The sequence below is a fragment of the Apium graveolens genome, chromosome 4, assembly GCF_009905375.1.
Source record: "Apium graveolens cultivar Ventura chromosome 4, ASM990537v1, whole genome shotgun sequence".
Classification (NCBI taxonomy): domain Eukaryota; kingdom Viridiplantae; phylum Streptophyta; class Magnoliopsida; order Apiales; family Apiaceae; genus Apium; species Apium graveolens.
Genome location: NC_133650.1, coordinates 3,454,758 through 3,470,934, shown reverse-complemented (window position 1 = coordinate 3,470,934; position 16,177 = coordinate 3,454,758). Strand labels below are relative to the sequence as shown.

Below are 16,177 nucleotides of genomic sequence, written 5' to 3'. Positions count from 1 at the left end.
AAGTGAAGAATTGTAATTGATTTTTCGAGTTTTGTAATACAAATCTCGATTTTATTAAAGAAAAAGTGAATGAAAGGAGAAGATGAAGATAAATATGGAGATAGAGATGGTCGAAAGGGGAAAAAAGGTAGGGCGGCTAGGGTTAGGTGAAGCTAGGGGCGACCGACTCTGATGCGAGAGAGAAATGCTCATTAATGAAGTTTGACTTAACCAATTTAAATTCTTTTGCCTTTTAGTTTGCGTCTATACATGAAATTGACATGCATTAACAAACACAGAGTCTGCATGCCAAGACTTTCTGCCATTTTTCAGTTCATAATTTACTACCCTATAATCCGTTTCATGCACGGCCTAATTATAACTTAATATTATTATTTATATAATAATTTTTGTAAAAATAAAAAAAATTATAAAAGATATTTAAATAAAATATAATAATTATGTATTACTGATTTTAATGAAGTATATAGTTACTAAATTTTGGATATTTAAAATATTAAGTTTTAGAATATTGTTAAAGATTCTCATATATTTATTTTTAAAATTTAATAATACCATTACATATCAATACTATATTATTAAAATCAAAAGATATCAAAAATGTGACATGACTATTCATATTTTAATACTTACACCATAAATTCTTTATTTTATAACTAAAATTTTAGTTTACAAATCCTAAATTCAATTTTTTTTTACTTCGAAAACATCCATTTTTTAGTTATCGTTGTTTGTTAAACATAGGAATCCTATTTCAACATAAGGAATCCTATTTCATAATGAAAGTTTTGTATTTTTTCAATTTCATGTATTTTTAATTTAATTTTTAAATATAGTATTTGTATTTTTCTGATGTGTATTAATTATTAAGAATTAATTGATTATGAGATTATTTGGTATGCGACTCCGAGAGAATTATAATTTGAATTAATTTTAGGCGATTAAGATGCATTTTTTTTTCTTATTTTTAATATTAATAATGTTTTTGAAAGTGGTGTTAACAATTTTTAGGAAGCTATAAAGAAATAACCAATCATAACTTATCAGGTTTAAAATAACATATTACACTTAAAATAACATTTTTAATGAAAAATGATAAGTCGTTAGACTGTTTTTTGGACCAAACAAACTCATGTTTTGCTTATAATAGTATAATATAAATATATAGATTGATAATATTGTTTTTAAAATATTATTTTTGATTTCATTTGATCGGTTAGGTTAACATATTCCTAAAATTATGTTAATACCTTCCAAAATAAAGTTTAAACAAACATAATTTTATTAAAAAAATAAATAAACTATCTAATATAACTACAAACTCTATACGGGGAACAAAGAGAATAAAGTATCTAATAAATAATATTCAATTTGAATATAACAAAGCATAGTAAACTTGGTCCAGTTTAAGAATCTGGAGATGTTGGGAACAAGGGAAGCAACTGTGGTTGAGGCTTGCTAGCAGTACTAGCCGGTGGACTAGGATACAAATAAAAGCCTTTATTTGCCATAGCTATCTCCTCCACTGGTACAAAAGGTGACACTGATGTTCCTGGACTTGGACTCCCTCGTGCCAAAACCGTGTCCAATGTTGACACAGGCGAGACATTTATCACTCTCTTTCTTGGTGCAAACGCAGACTCAGTTAACCCATTTTGGTTCAACTGTAGTTGGAGGTTTCTAGCCGGTTCTTGGAGTTTGAACGATGGTCTTACTGCACCAACATTAACAGGGTTGTGCTTTGCATTGAAATGTGGAGAAGTAGTGATGGGGAGCTTCTCGACTGCTGGTCTGGCTCCTGTTAATTTCTGGACCACATCATGATAGTTTGATGGGTCAACATGAACACAAATGGCATTTTCTAGCTGCGGTGATTTGTTATTGTTTGGTTTGGGAGAGGAAGAGGAACTAGAAGAAGCCATGATAGAGATTGAAAGAGAAAGAGAGTGTTGAAAATGATACACTTAGTTGATAAAACTACTTTGAATGCAATGAGACTCTAAAAGTTTATTTCAACTCTTGAAGAGAGACCATCTTGAAAAATGAATTAGTTGCATACTCGAGCCAATATAAGCCAAAATGAATTAAGTAAGACTTTAAGACTTTTGTGTGGTGATGAGGATCTACAGTAATCGTTAAGGAACTGAATTTGGAAATATAAGGCAGTGCAGGTGGAAAGGTCAGACTCAAAGGTCATTATTTGCATGTATCTGCTTAACTTTTTTTCTTATCTGTAGGCATCTCCTTAACTTTCAATTTTGTACGGCGTATTGGGAAGAAGGTAGGTGATTGATGTTAACTAGTTACATGGTATTGAAATTTGAGTTAAATTATTATTTTAGATAATTGCAAAATACTAAGAAAATTGATTTGCTGATATACTAATTATTTGTTTAAATTGATTTAATCAATATAATGTTATAATATACTGTTACATGATTAATATAAATTTTCATAGGTGAGATCAATATATATAATGTTATTATTATAAACTTAAACTAATGGATAGAGGAGATGGAGGGGTCTTTGTGTAAAATAATATAGTTAATTTCAGTTGTTTTTAAATATTTGTACGTGCTAAATTTTAGTTTTGAATGACATTATTAGATTATAAACAATTAAAATTTGATTTTCCAATTTAGAAAATTTTGGATAACAAATTATTTGATCAAAATTATGTTACATATAATACATTATTTACATAATTTCGGATTTTCAAAATATAATATAAGAAACTATCTATAATAATAATAATAGTAATAAAAGTGACCCAAATGTCCCCAAATTCTTTTGCCTTTTTTTTTGCCAAATTTAAAGCAGATTTCATTAATGACTTTAAAGAGATTCAATCGAGACAAACCCCCAACTGATCATGCAACCAGGTTGAAAAATAAATAGAGCTAAATAATTAGCCATTTTGTTTCCGGATTGCTTACTGAAAATTAAAAATGAAGGTAATGGTTTCCCGGACAATCCAGAACGCATCTCCCCCGAAAACAGTAGTTTCACAATTGACCCTCACATTAATTCGATTGATATTACAATGTTCAGAGGACTCAGTTGCAACAACGAAGTTTAGAGGCCTCATGTTATGAACAAATATTTTTTGTGAGAGGTGAGCATATGTGATTTTCACCACCGTTCCAAACGCACCCCAGCTATCTACCTGCCGGACACCAGCTATAGACCTGCCGAAAGTGTTGTTGATGCGAGATATCCAGATCTCCCAATACACCATCCAATTCATTTTCAACAGAACCACCACATCGCACAAAGCGAGACACATCGTATAAAGCGAGACAATCAAACACACAAATAATAACTTCAACAGAACAATACGAAAAAACCCAAAATTCAAAATCTCGGAATAACACCAAATTGTAATATGTTGTTAGACCAGAGATTTTGAATCCAAAAACTGAATTTTATTATAAAATCCAAGCTCTTACCTTAATAGATCTGAAAACTAAAGTGAAGAATTGTAATGGATTTTTCGAGTTTTGTAATACAAATCTCGATTTTATTAAAGAAAAAGTGAATGAAAGAAGAAGATGAAGATAAATATGGAGATAGAGATGGTAGAAAGGGGGAAAAAGAAGGTAGGGCGGCTAGGGTTAGATGAAGCTAGGGGCGGCCGACTCTGATGCGAGAGAGAAATGCTCATTAATGAAGTTTGACTTAATCAATTTAAATTCTTTTAGTTTGCGTCTATAAATGAAATTGACATGCATTAACAAACACAGAGTCTGCATGCCAAGACTTTCTGCCATTTTTCAGTTCATAATTTACTACCCTATAATCCGTTTCATGCACGGCCTAATTATAACTTAATATTATTATTTATATAATAATTTTTGTAAAAATAAAAAAATTATAAAAGATATTTAAATAAATATAATAATTATGTATTACTGATTTTAATGAAGTATATAGTTACTAAATTTTGGATATTTAAAATATTAAGTTTTAGAATATTGTTAAAGATTCTCATATATTTATTTTTAAAAATTAATAATATCAATACATATCAATACTATATTATTAAAATCAAAAGATATCAAAATGTGACATGGCTATTCATATTTTAATACTTACACCATAAATTCTTTATTTTATAACTAAAATTTTAGTTTACAAATCCTAAATTCAATTTTTTTTTACTTCGAAAACATCCATTTTTTAGTTATCGTTGTTTGTTAAACATAAGGAATCCTATTTCAACATAAGGAATCCTATTTCATAATGAAAGTTTTGTGTTTTTTCAATTTCATGTATTTTTAATTAAATTTTTAAATATAGTATTTGTATTTTTCTGATGTGTATTAATTATTAAGAATTAATTGATTATGAGATTATTTGGTATGCGACTCCGAGAGAATTATAATTTGAATTAATTTTAGCCGATTAAGATGCATTTTTTTTCTTATTTTTAATAATAATAATGTTTTTGAAAGTGGTGTTAACAATTTTTAGGAAGCTATAAAGAAATAACCAATCATAACTTATCAGGTTTAAAATAACATATTACACATAAAATAACATTTTTAATGAAAAATGATAAGTCGTTAGACTGTTTTTTGGACCAAACAAACTCATGTTTTGCTTATAATAGTATAATATAAATATATAGATTGATAATATTGTTTTTAAAATATTATTTTTGATTTCATTTGATCGGTTAGGTTAACATATTCCTAAAATTATGTTAATACCTTCCAAAATAAAGTTTAAACAAACATAATTTTATTAAAAAAATAAATAAACTATCTAATATAACTACAAATTCTATACGGGGAACAAAGAGAATAAAGTATCTAATAAATAATATTCAATTTGAATATAACAAAGCATAGTAACCTTGGTCCAGTTTAAGAATCTGGAGATGCTGGGAACAAGGGAAGCAACTGTGGTTGAGGCTTGCTAGCAGTACTAGCCGGTGGACTAGGATACAAATAAAAGCCTTTATTTGCCATAGCTATCTCCTCCACTGGTACAAAAGGTGACACTGATGTTCCTGGACTTGGACTCCCTCGTGCCAAAACCGTGTCCAATGTTGACACAGGCGAGACATTTATCACTCTCTTTCTTGGTGCAAACGCAGACTCAGTTAACCCATTTTGGTTCAACTGTAGTTGGAGGTTTCTAGCCGGTTCTTGGAGTTTGAACGATGGTCTTACTGCACCAACATTAACAGGGTTGTGCTTTGCATTGAAATGTGGAGAAGTAGTGATGGGGAGCTTCTCGACTGCTGGTCTGGCTCCTGTTAATTTCTGGACCACATCATGATAGTTTGATGGGTCAACATGAACACAAATGGCATTTTCTAGCTGCGGTGATTTGTTATTGTTTGGTTTGGGAGAGGAAGAGGAACTAGAAGAAGCCATGATAGAGATTGAAAGAGAAAGAGAGTGTTGAAAATGATACACTTAGTTGATAAAACTACTTTGAATGCAATGAGACTCTAAAAGTTTATTTCAACTCTTGAAGAGAGACCATCTTGAAAAATGAATTAGTTGCATACTCGAGCCAATATAGGCCAAAATGAATTAAGCAAGACTTTAAGACTTTTGTGTGGTGATGAGGATCTACAGTAATCGTTAAGGAACTGAATTTGGAAATATAAGTGCAGGTGGAAAGGTCAGACTCAAAGGTCATTATTTGTATGTATCTATTTAACTTTTTTCTTATCTGTAGGCATCTCCTTAACTTTCAATTTTGTAGCGTATTGGGAAGAAGGTAGGTGATTGATGTTAACTAGTTACATGGTATTGAAATTTGAGTTAAATTATTATTTTAGATAATTGCAAAATACTAAGAAAATTGATTTGTTGATATACTAATTGTTTGTTTTAATTGATTTAATCAATATAATGTTATAATATACTGTTACATGATTATAAATTTTCATAGGTGAGATCTATATATATAATGTTATTATTATAAACTTAAACTAATGGATAGAGGAGATGGAGGTGTTGTGTAAAATAATATAGTTAATTTCGGTTCTTTTTAAATATTTGTTCGTGCTAAATTTTAGTTTTGAATGACATTATTAGATTATAAACAATTAAAATTTGATTTTCCAATTTATAAAATTTTGGATAACAAATTATTTGATCATAATTATGTTACATATAATACATTATTTACATAATTTCGGATTTTCAAATTATAATAGAAGAAACTATCTATAATAATAATAATAGTAATAAAAAGTGACCCAAATGTCCCGAAATTCTTTTGCCTTTTTTTTGCCAAATTTAAAGCAGATTTTATTAATGACTTGAAAGAGATTCAATCGGGACAAACCCCCAACTGATCATGCAACCAGATTGAAAAACAAATAGAGCTAAATAATTAGCCATTTTGTTTCCGGATTGCTTAACAAACTGAATACAAATATTCTGAAAATTAAAAATGAAGGTAATGGTTTCCCGGACAATCCAACACGCATCTCCCCCGTAAACAGTAGTTTCACAATTGACCCTCACATTAATTCGATTGATATTACAATTTTCAGAGGACTCAGTTACAACAATGAAGTTTAGAGGACTCATATTATCAACAAATATTTTTTGTGAGAGGTGAGCATATGTGATTTTCACCACCGTTCCAAACGCACCCCAGCTATCTACCTGCCGAACACCAGCTATAGACCTGCCGAAAGTGTTGTTGATGCGAGAATCGTATAAAGCGAGACAATCAAACACACAAATAATAACTTCAACAGAACAATACGAAAAAACCAAAAATTCAAAAATCTCGGAATAACACCAAATTGTAATATGTTGTTAGACCAGAGATTTTGAAACCAAAAACTGAATTTTATTATAAAATCCAAGCTCTTACCTTAATAGATCTGAAAACTAAAGTGAAGAATTGTAATGGATTTTTCGAGTTTTGTAATACAAATCTCGATTTTATTAAAGAAAAAGTGAATGAAAGGAGAAGATGAAGATAAATATGGAGATAGAGATGGTCGAAAGGGGAAAAAAGGTAGGGCGGCTAGGGTAAGGTGAAGCTAGGGGCGGCCGACTCTGATGCGAGAGAGAAATGCTCATTAATGAAGTTTGACTTAACCAATTTAAATTCTTTTGCCTTTTAGTTTGCGTCTATACATGAAATTGACATGCATTAACAAACACAGAGTCTGCATGCCAAGACTTTCTGCCATTTTTCAGTTCATAATTTACTACCCTATAATCCGTTTCATGCACGGCCTAATTATAACTTAATATTATTATTTATATAATAATTTTTGTAAAAATAAAAAAAATTATAAAAGATATTTAAATAAAATATAATAATTATGTATTACTGATTTTAATGAAGTATATAGTTACTAAATTTTGGATATTTAAAATATTAAGTTTTAGAATATTGTTAAAGATTCTCATATATTTATTTTTAAAATTTAATAATACCATTACATATCAATACTATATTATTAAAATCAAAAGATATCAAAAATGTGACATGGCTATTCATATTTTAATACTTACACCATAAATTCTTTATTTTATAACTAAAATTTTAGTTTACAAATCCTAAATTCAATTTTTTCTTTTTATTTCGAAAACATCCATTTTTTAGTTATGGTTGTTTGTTAAACATAAGGAATCCTATTTCAACATATGGAATCCTATTTCAATGAAAGTTTTGTGTTTTTTCAATTTCATCTATTTTTAATTTAACTTTTAAATATAGTATTTGTATTTTTCTGATGTGTATTAATTATTAAGAATTGATTATGAGATTATTTGGTATTCGACTCAGAGAGAATTATAATTTGAATTAATTTTAGAAGAGTTAAAGATGCATATTTTTTCTTATTTTTAATATTAATAATGTTTTTGAAAGTGGTGTTAACAATTTTTAGGAAACTATAAAGAAATAACCAATCATAACTTATCACGTTTAAAATAGCTTATTACGAGGAAGAAGATGGAGGCTAAGGTTGAACACTAATAAATGAACCTTATATTTAGCAAAAAAAAAAAAAATAGCTTATTACACTTAAAATAACATTTTTAATGAAAAATGATAAGTTGTTATACTGTTTTTTGGACCAAACAAACTCATGTTTTGATTATAATTTGATCCGTTAGGTTAACATATTCCTAAAATTATGTTAATACCTTCCAAAATAAAGTTTAAACAAACATAATTTTATTAGAAAAAATAAATAAACTATCGAATATAATTACAAATTCTATACAAACATAATTTTATTAGAAAAATAAATAAACTATCTAATATAACTACAAATCTGGAGATGTTGGGAACAAGGGAAGCAACTGTGGTTGAGGCTTGCTAGCAGTAGCCGGTGGACTGGGATACAAATAAAAGCCTTTATCTGCCATAGCTATCTCCTCCTGTGGTACAAAAGGTGACACTGATGTTCCTGGACTTGGACTCCCTCGTGCCAAAATCGTGTCCAATGTTGACACAGGCGAGACATTTATCACTCTCTTTCGTGGTGCAAATGTAGACTCAGTTAACCCATTTTGGTTCAATTGTAATTGGAGGTTTCTAGCGTGTTCCTGGAGTTTGAACGATGGTCTTACTCCACCAACGTTAACAGGGCTGTGCCTTCCATTGAAGGAGGAACTAGAAGAGCCCATGATAGAGATTGAAGGAGAGAGTGCTGAAATATAACCGAATAAATACAACCGTATTTATATACAACCGTATACGGTTGAGTTTAGGCGTGCTCTTAAAATCAACCGCGTTCGGTCGAATTTAGCCTTACTAATTACAACCGAATAAATACAACCGTATTTATATACAACCGTATACGGTTGAGTTTAGGTGTGCTCCTAAATTCAACCGCACTCGGTCGAATTTAGCCTTGTCAATTACAACCGGATAAATACAAGCGTATTTATATACAACTGTATACGGTTGAGTTTAGGCGTGCTCCTAAATTTCCGCTCTTTTTAAAAATAATTCGACCAAAATCGGTTGAATTTAGTACAAAATTCGTTGGCGGGAAAATTCCCTCCATTTTTTGGGCGTGCTCCCAAATTTAACCGCATTCGGTCGAATTTAGCCTTGACAAAAAATGGAGGGAATTTTCCCGCCAACGAATTTTGTACTAAATTCAACCGATTTCGGTCGAATTATTTTTAAAAAGAGTGGAAATTTTTTGGAAAAAAATATAGAATAAAATTTACACGAAATTTATATTTTAGTTCGTGCAAAAAAAGATTATTATGATAGTTAGATATTTATCGTTCAATTAATAATTATAATTTCAGTTTTAATTTATTTTGTATTTGTTTTAAATACGGATATGAAAATTGTCAAAAAACAAGTTCACGGGAAAGTGTAAGTAATTTGAATATTTAAATTTTAACTATTTTGACATCCGTACAGTTGGATCATTCATTAATATTTTTAAAAATATCGAAACATCAATATGAGATTAAACACTAGTTAGAAGTACTGGTCAATTTACTAGTTGACTGTTAAAAAAACAAACCAAATATATTTATTTTTTTCTAAAATTTTTGTCATATCACTAAAATATATAGATCTTGACATCCGTACGGTTGGATCATTCATTAATATTTTTAAAAATATCGAAACATCAATATGGGATTAAACACTAGTTACAAGTACTGGTCAAACTACTCTTTGACTCTTAAAAAGGCAAACCAAATATATTTCTTTTTTTCTAAAATTTTTGTCATATCAATAAAATATATAGATCTTGACATCCGTACGGTTAGATCATTCATTAATATTTTTAAAAATATCGAATCATCAATATGGGATTAAACACTAGTTAGAAGTACGGGTCAAATTAGTAGTTGACTGTTAGAAAAGGAAACCAAATATATTTATTTTTTTCTAAATTTTTTGTCATATCACTAAAATATATAGATTTTGACATCCGTACAGTTGGATCATTCATTAATATTTTTAAAAATATCGAAACATCAATATGGGATTAAACACTAGTTAGAAGTACTAGTCAAACTACTCTTTGACTCTTAAAAAGGCAAACCAAATATATTTCTTTTTTTCTAAAATTTTTGTCATTTCAATAAAATATATAGATCTTGACATCCGTACGGTTAGATCATTCATTAATATTTTTAAAAATATCGAATCATCAATATGAGATTAAACACTAGTTAGAAGAACGGGTCAAATTACTAGTTGACTGTTAAAAAAGTAAGACAAATATATTTATTTTTTTCTAAAATTTTTGTCATATCACTAAAATATATAGATCTTGACATCCGTACGGTTAGATCATTCATTAATATTTTTAAAAATATTGAATGATCAATATGGGATTAAACACTAGTTAGAAGTACAAGTCAAATTACTAGTTGACTGTTAAAAAAGTAAAGCAAATATATTTATTTTTTTCTAAAATTGTTGTCATATCACTAAAATATATAGATCTTGACATCCGTACGGTTAGATCATTCATTAATATTTTTAAAAATATCGAATCATCAATATGGGATTAAACACTAGTTAGAAGTACTAGTCAAATTATTAGTTGACTGTTAAAAAAGTGAACCAAATATATTTATTTTTTTCTAAAATTTTTGTCATATCACTAAAATATATAGATTTTGACATCCGTACGGTTAGATCATTCATTAATATTTTTAAAAATATCGAATCATCAATATGGGATTAAACACTAGTTAGAAGTAGGGGTCTAATTACTAGTTGATTGTTAAAAAAGTAAACCAAATATATTTATGTTTTTCTAAAATTTTTGTTATATCACTAAAATATATAGATTTTGACATCCGTACGGTTGGATCATTCATTAATATTTTTAAAAATATCGAAACATCAATATGGGATTAAACACTAGTTAGAAGTACGGGTCAAACTACTCTTTGACTCTTAAAAAGGCAAACCAAATATGTTTCTTTTTTTTAAAAAAATTTTGTCATATCAATAAAATAAATAGATCTTGACATCCGTACGGTTAGATCATTCGTTAATATTTTTAAAAATATCGAATCATCAAAATGGGATTAAACACTAGTTAGAAGTACGGGTCAAATTATTAGTTTACTGTTAAAAAAGAAAACCAAATATATTTATTTTTTTCTAAATTTTTTGTCATATCACTGAAATATATAGATTTTGACATTCGTATGGTTGGATCATTCAGTAATATTTTTAAAAATATCGAATCATCAATATGGGATTAAACACTAGTTATATGTACTCGTCAAACTACTCTTTGACTATTAAAAAAGCAAACCAAATATATTTATTTTTTTCTAAAATTATTATCATATCACTAAAATATACAGATCTTGACATCTGTACGGTTGGATCATTCATTAATATTTTTAAAAATATCGAAACATCAATATGGGATTAAACACTAATTAGAAGTACTGGTCAAACTACTCTTTGACTATTAAAAAGGCAAATCAAATATATTTATTTTTTTCCAAAATTTTTGTCATATCACAAAAATATACTGATTTTTGTCCCAAACTGATGTTTGGAGTTTTTTTTAAAAATATTTATAAAATGTGGTATTTATGATAAAATCGATCCAAATCATGAATTAAATTTTTTCTTAAAACATTGAATTCTCAAAAATAAATTTTAAAATTTGGAATATAATAATCTTTGTAAGGAAAATATTAATTAATATTTATGTCCTATAAAAGTTATCAAATTATATAATAATAATAATAATTATTATTACAAAATTGACACTCCTAAATTCGACGGATCGATGTTGTATTTAGAGTCACGTCAGCGATATGCATGAATTATATTTAACGGACCATATTCGACTACTATCACAACAATCCAACGGTTGAAATTACATTTTATAAAAAATATTTACACACAAAAACAAAACAAAATTATATATAAAGAAACTAACCCTAAACCCTAAACCCCCTCACCCCCTACCTTACGCGTTCCACCCCCCCTCTTTCCCCTTTCCCTCACGCCGCACCTCCCTCCCCCTTCCCTATTTTTTTTCCGGTCAACCTACCTCCCCCTCCCCTATTTTTTTTCTTTCTGTTTTTATAGTATGTTGTACACTTCATCCTAGCTTCATAATAGTACTAAAACTATATCTCGAAAATGGGATTTCAGCTACTACTGAAGGAAGTACAGGAACCCATCTTTTTCAAAGTTGGAGTTTCTCGATTCAAGATTGGTGTGCTGAAAACGGTGAATTGTTGCTTGTCTATCAGTTTATGCCTAATGAAAGTCTTGATAATCTGTTGTATCCAGATTCTGAACCCATTTGGTGCCGTCCCAGATGGCGAAATGTGGATGGTTGTGTTGTTTGTAGCTCAAGTGTTCGAGTTAATGCCTCTGAGAGTGAAAAAAATGGAAATGGTTATATAACATATATAATCTGAGTTCATAATAAAATGGTTATACATATATAATATTGCTGTCAGCTTGGCCTCTGTTTTGACTTATTTGCATTAAGAATGTGAACAACAAGTGATTCATAGAGACATAAAGACTAGTAACAGTATGATGGATGCAAATTTTAATGCCAGGCTCAGAGATTTTGGGTTGGCAAGGCTGATGGATCATGACAAGAGCCCCGTCTTTCGAAAATGGGATTTAGTTGAGTTTAAGGCTGTCGGAAACTGGACGGATTTCCGGAAGTTCGCCGAAATCTGGATATTTTCCGGTTTCCGGCTAGTTTTTTTTTCGAAATTTCTGTGCGTAAATACAATTGTATTTGGTAGTATTTAGAATCCTATTTTCGACCAGATACTGTTGAATTGAATAACTGGGCGGGTCTTTTGAATTTTGTCATAAAATTTAATTATTTGGGCGGGACATTCGAATTTTATCCGAAAAATTAAATTTGACCGGAAACGGTTGTATTTAGCCGGTTGTATTTAAGCGGTTGTATTTAGCCGGTTGTATTTAGTCGGTCGTATTTAGTACTATATACAACCGGTTTACTAAATATTACTCGAGCAAATACAACCGGTCCAAAACCCGGTCGTATTTAGCTAAATACAACCGAAAACAGTTGAATTTAGCTAAATACAACCGGTTTTAAACCGGTTGTATTTAGCCGTTTTTCTTGTAGTGATGGTAGGTAGTGAGGGAGAGGTGATTGATGTTAACTATTAGAAACATGGTATAGTTAGTTAATTTTTTTTTGCATGTATAGAATTTCTTTTATAAGACTTGGTATGAATTGAATTTTGACTTAAATTATTATATAAGATAATTAGAAAATACTAAGAAAATTGATTTTTTATGTACTTTTTTGTTTTAATTACAATATACTATTATACCATTATATTTTTTCATAGATAACACAAGAGAACTACATATAATGTTATTATTATAAACTTAAATTGATGGATAGAGGAGATGGAGGTGACCGTTGTTGTGTAAAATAATATAGTTAATATGAGTTGTTTTTAACTATTTGTATGTACTAGATTTTAGTTTTAAATGACATTATTAGATTATAAACAATTAGAATTTGATTTTCTAAGTTAAATACTCCCTTCATCCTAAATTAGTTGTGACTTTTAGGCATATTTTAATGTGTAATGATTGTATACCTTGATTATTTTTAACACTACAAGAAAAATGACATTTTCCTACCAAGCAAATCAAACCAGAAAAATTTGGTAGGAAATGGTAAAACAACTGGTAGGAATTGCTCTAGGTGGGGCCCAGATTGTGTACACGCAAACACCAAAACCTACCAATATTGGTGGAAAACTCAAAACCTACCAATTTTGGTAGGTTTTGACCAAAACTTGATACCGAAATGGTCCCATCAACCACGTCATCAGCCCTCACTTATTTTATTGATTAAACTTTTTTTTTGTGAAAAAAAATAATATCTTCAATCCGAGACCATTTCCTACCAAGTTTGGTGGGAAAGTGTTTCCTACCAAGATTGGTAGGTTTTGGTAGAATCTTATTGTGAAAATAACCCCACCAACCACATCAGCATGCCACATATTATTAAGAATATATAACATTTTTCTGAAGTATAAAAAAATATTAATAATTCAGGTCATTTCCTACCAATATTGGTAGGAAAAGGACATCTGGCCGTGAAAAGCATTTCCTACCATATTAATATGGTAGGAAAAGGCCTGGAATTATTAATATTTTAAAAATGGACCCACCACCTTTTTAATTTTGTTTTGCGTGGTGTTAATAAAATGAAGATAAAATGAAAATTTAGAAAAAAGAAGAGAAAGATAAGAAAGAAGAAGGAGAAGGAGAAAAGGGAGAAGTTTATTTTTCTTCAAGAATCACTTTCATTGTAAAGATATAATTTGATCTCATTGTTCTTTATTTCAATATTGTAAGTTTTTTTTTGTTCTATGTTAGTTAAGATGATATTGTGTATGTTGTATGTATAATTTGTATATGCTTTATAATTGAAGAGAAAAAATGTGAAGTTAAATTGAAATGGTGTTTGTTAATATTGTAGATGGTGAGAAAGATTTTATAATTTGTATGTTAATAATTTATATATGCTTGAAATGTTAACAATTCCAAAAAGTGAAGTTAAATTGAAATGTAGTTTTGTTGATATTGTAGATGTCAAATGTAAACCGTGGTTGGATATCATGTCGTATGAAAAGTGATCGCATTACGTTAACGGATGAGTATAAGAATGGCATGAAAGAATTTCTAGATTCGGAAAAAAGGTTTGGGTTGACAAAAGATAAGACGTTGTGTCCTTGTAAGAATTGTGGGAATGGTCATTGGGAAAATTTAGATACCATAAAGTTTCACTTGTATGCTTCCGGATTTTTTGAATCATATACCGTGTGGACTTTACATGGTGAGAAAGAGCCAACAACGGATTCTCGACGGACACGTCATCGTAAATGACGTGCACCACCAATTGTGGAACCACCGGTGAATATGTTTGGGTTGTTACGAGATAGTTCCAGGAAAGATTTTTATAGCTTCAATGATACGAGGGGTAGTAATAGTAGTAGTATGAATGATGCCGAAGAATCTCCAAATTTTGATGCTTCTCAATTTTACACCGATGCCAATGAGTCGGGAGCTCCTATTTATCCAGGTAACAAAAATTATACAAAACTCTCTTTCACTACGAGATTGTTACATTTCAAAGACGTATCTCATTGTAGTGAGAAATCATTTAATTTACTACTTGATATTATTGGGGAAGTGTTGCCACGAGATCATAGCTACCGGTTTCTTATTATGCAATGAAGAAAATGGTAAAAAAATTGAAGTTGGGATATGAAAAAAATTGATGTGTGTGCAAATAATTGTATGTTATTTTATAATAACGACGAAAAAAAAGTTGTTTGTGACATTTGCAAAGAGGATCGTTAAAAAGATATCATGAAAAAAATGGAAGAAAAATACCAAAGAAGGTGTTAAGACATTTTCTGCTAATTCCCCATTTACAACAATTATACATGTCGGAGCATACGACTAAACATATGACTTGACACAAGAATAGAGAAATAAAAGAGGGAGAGCTAAGTCACCCCTCGGACGGAGATGATTGGAAAAATTTTGACAAGCGATACCCATCTTTTACTAAGGAGTTTCGTAATGTTCGACTTGGATTGTCGAGTGATGGTTTCAATCCATTTGGAAATTCCAGAAATAATGTATACACATTGTGACCGGTTGTAGTGGTCGTCTATAATCTACCTCCTTCTATGTGTATGAAAAGACCGTTCATGTTTATGACACTACTAATTCCCGGTCCGGATAATCCAAAAAAAAATCTCAATGTGTTTCCAAGGCCCCTAATGAACGAATTATTTATTTTATGGAAAAGAGGGGTTGAAACTTATGATCAACATTTGAAAACACATTTCATCATGAAGGCGGCACTTATGTGGACAATTAGTGATTTTCCCGCTTTAGGTATGCTTAGTGGTTGGTCAACAAAAGGGAAGATGAGATGCCCAGTTTGTGTTGGAAATGTACAAGGTTTCCAACTCAAGAATTGCGGAAAATATTGTTTCTATGGAACATATCGAACATTTTTGGATAAAAATGATCCGATGCGAAAGAAAAATTAAAAATATGCTACAACGGAACTTAAATTGTTTGATGGTCGTACCAAGGGTGAGAAATTACTATCTTCTTTATTGCAAATAGATTTCGCTCCACCCAGAAATACTTTTAGTAAATTCAAGCCTAGGGGCTATGGGGTAGATCA

The 16,177-nt window shown here is 29.7% G+C and overlaps 3 protein-coding genes across 3 annotated transcripts; all 3 read right to left on the bottom strand.

Annotated features, from left to right (window-relative positions):
• Nucleotides 1-1,406: 1,406 nt before the first annotated feature.
• LOC141718186 (VQ motif-containing protein 11-like) lies at nt 1,407-1,922 on the bottom strand. Its single transcript, XM_074520565.1, has one exon. The coding sequence runs from the start codon at nt 1,920-1,922 to the stop codon at nt 1,407-1,409; it is 516 nt and encodes a 171-aa protein (XP_074376666.1).
• A 2,946-nt stretch (nt 1,923-4,868) lies between these two features.
• LOC141718185 (VQ motif-containing protein 11-like) lies at nt 4,869-5,384 on the bottom strand. The gene has a single exon (XM_074520564.1). It carries the CDS (start codon nt 5,382-5,384, stop codon nt 4,869-4,871), a length of 516 nt encoding a protein of 171 aa, XP_074376665.1.
• A 2,877-nt stretch (nt 5,385-8,261) lies between these two features.
• LOC141718184 (VQ motif-containing protein 11-like) lies at nt 8,262-8,624 on the bottom strand. The gene has a single exon (XM_074520563.1). It carries the CDS (start codon nt 8,622-8,624, stop codon nt 8,262-8,264), a length of 363 nt encoding a protein of 120 aa, XP_074376664.1.
• Nucleotides 8,625-16,177: the final 7,553 nt, after the last annotated feature.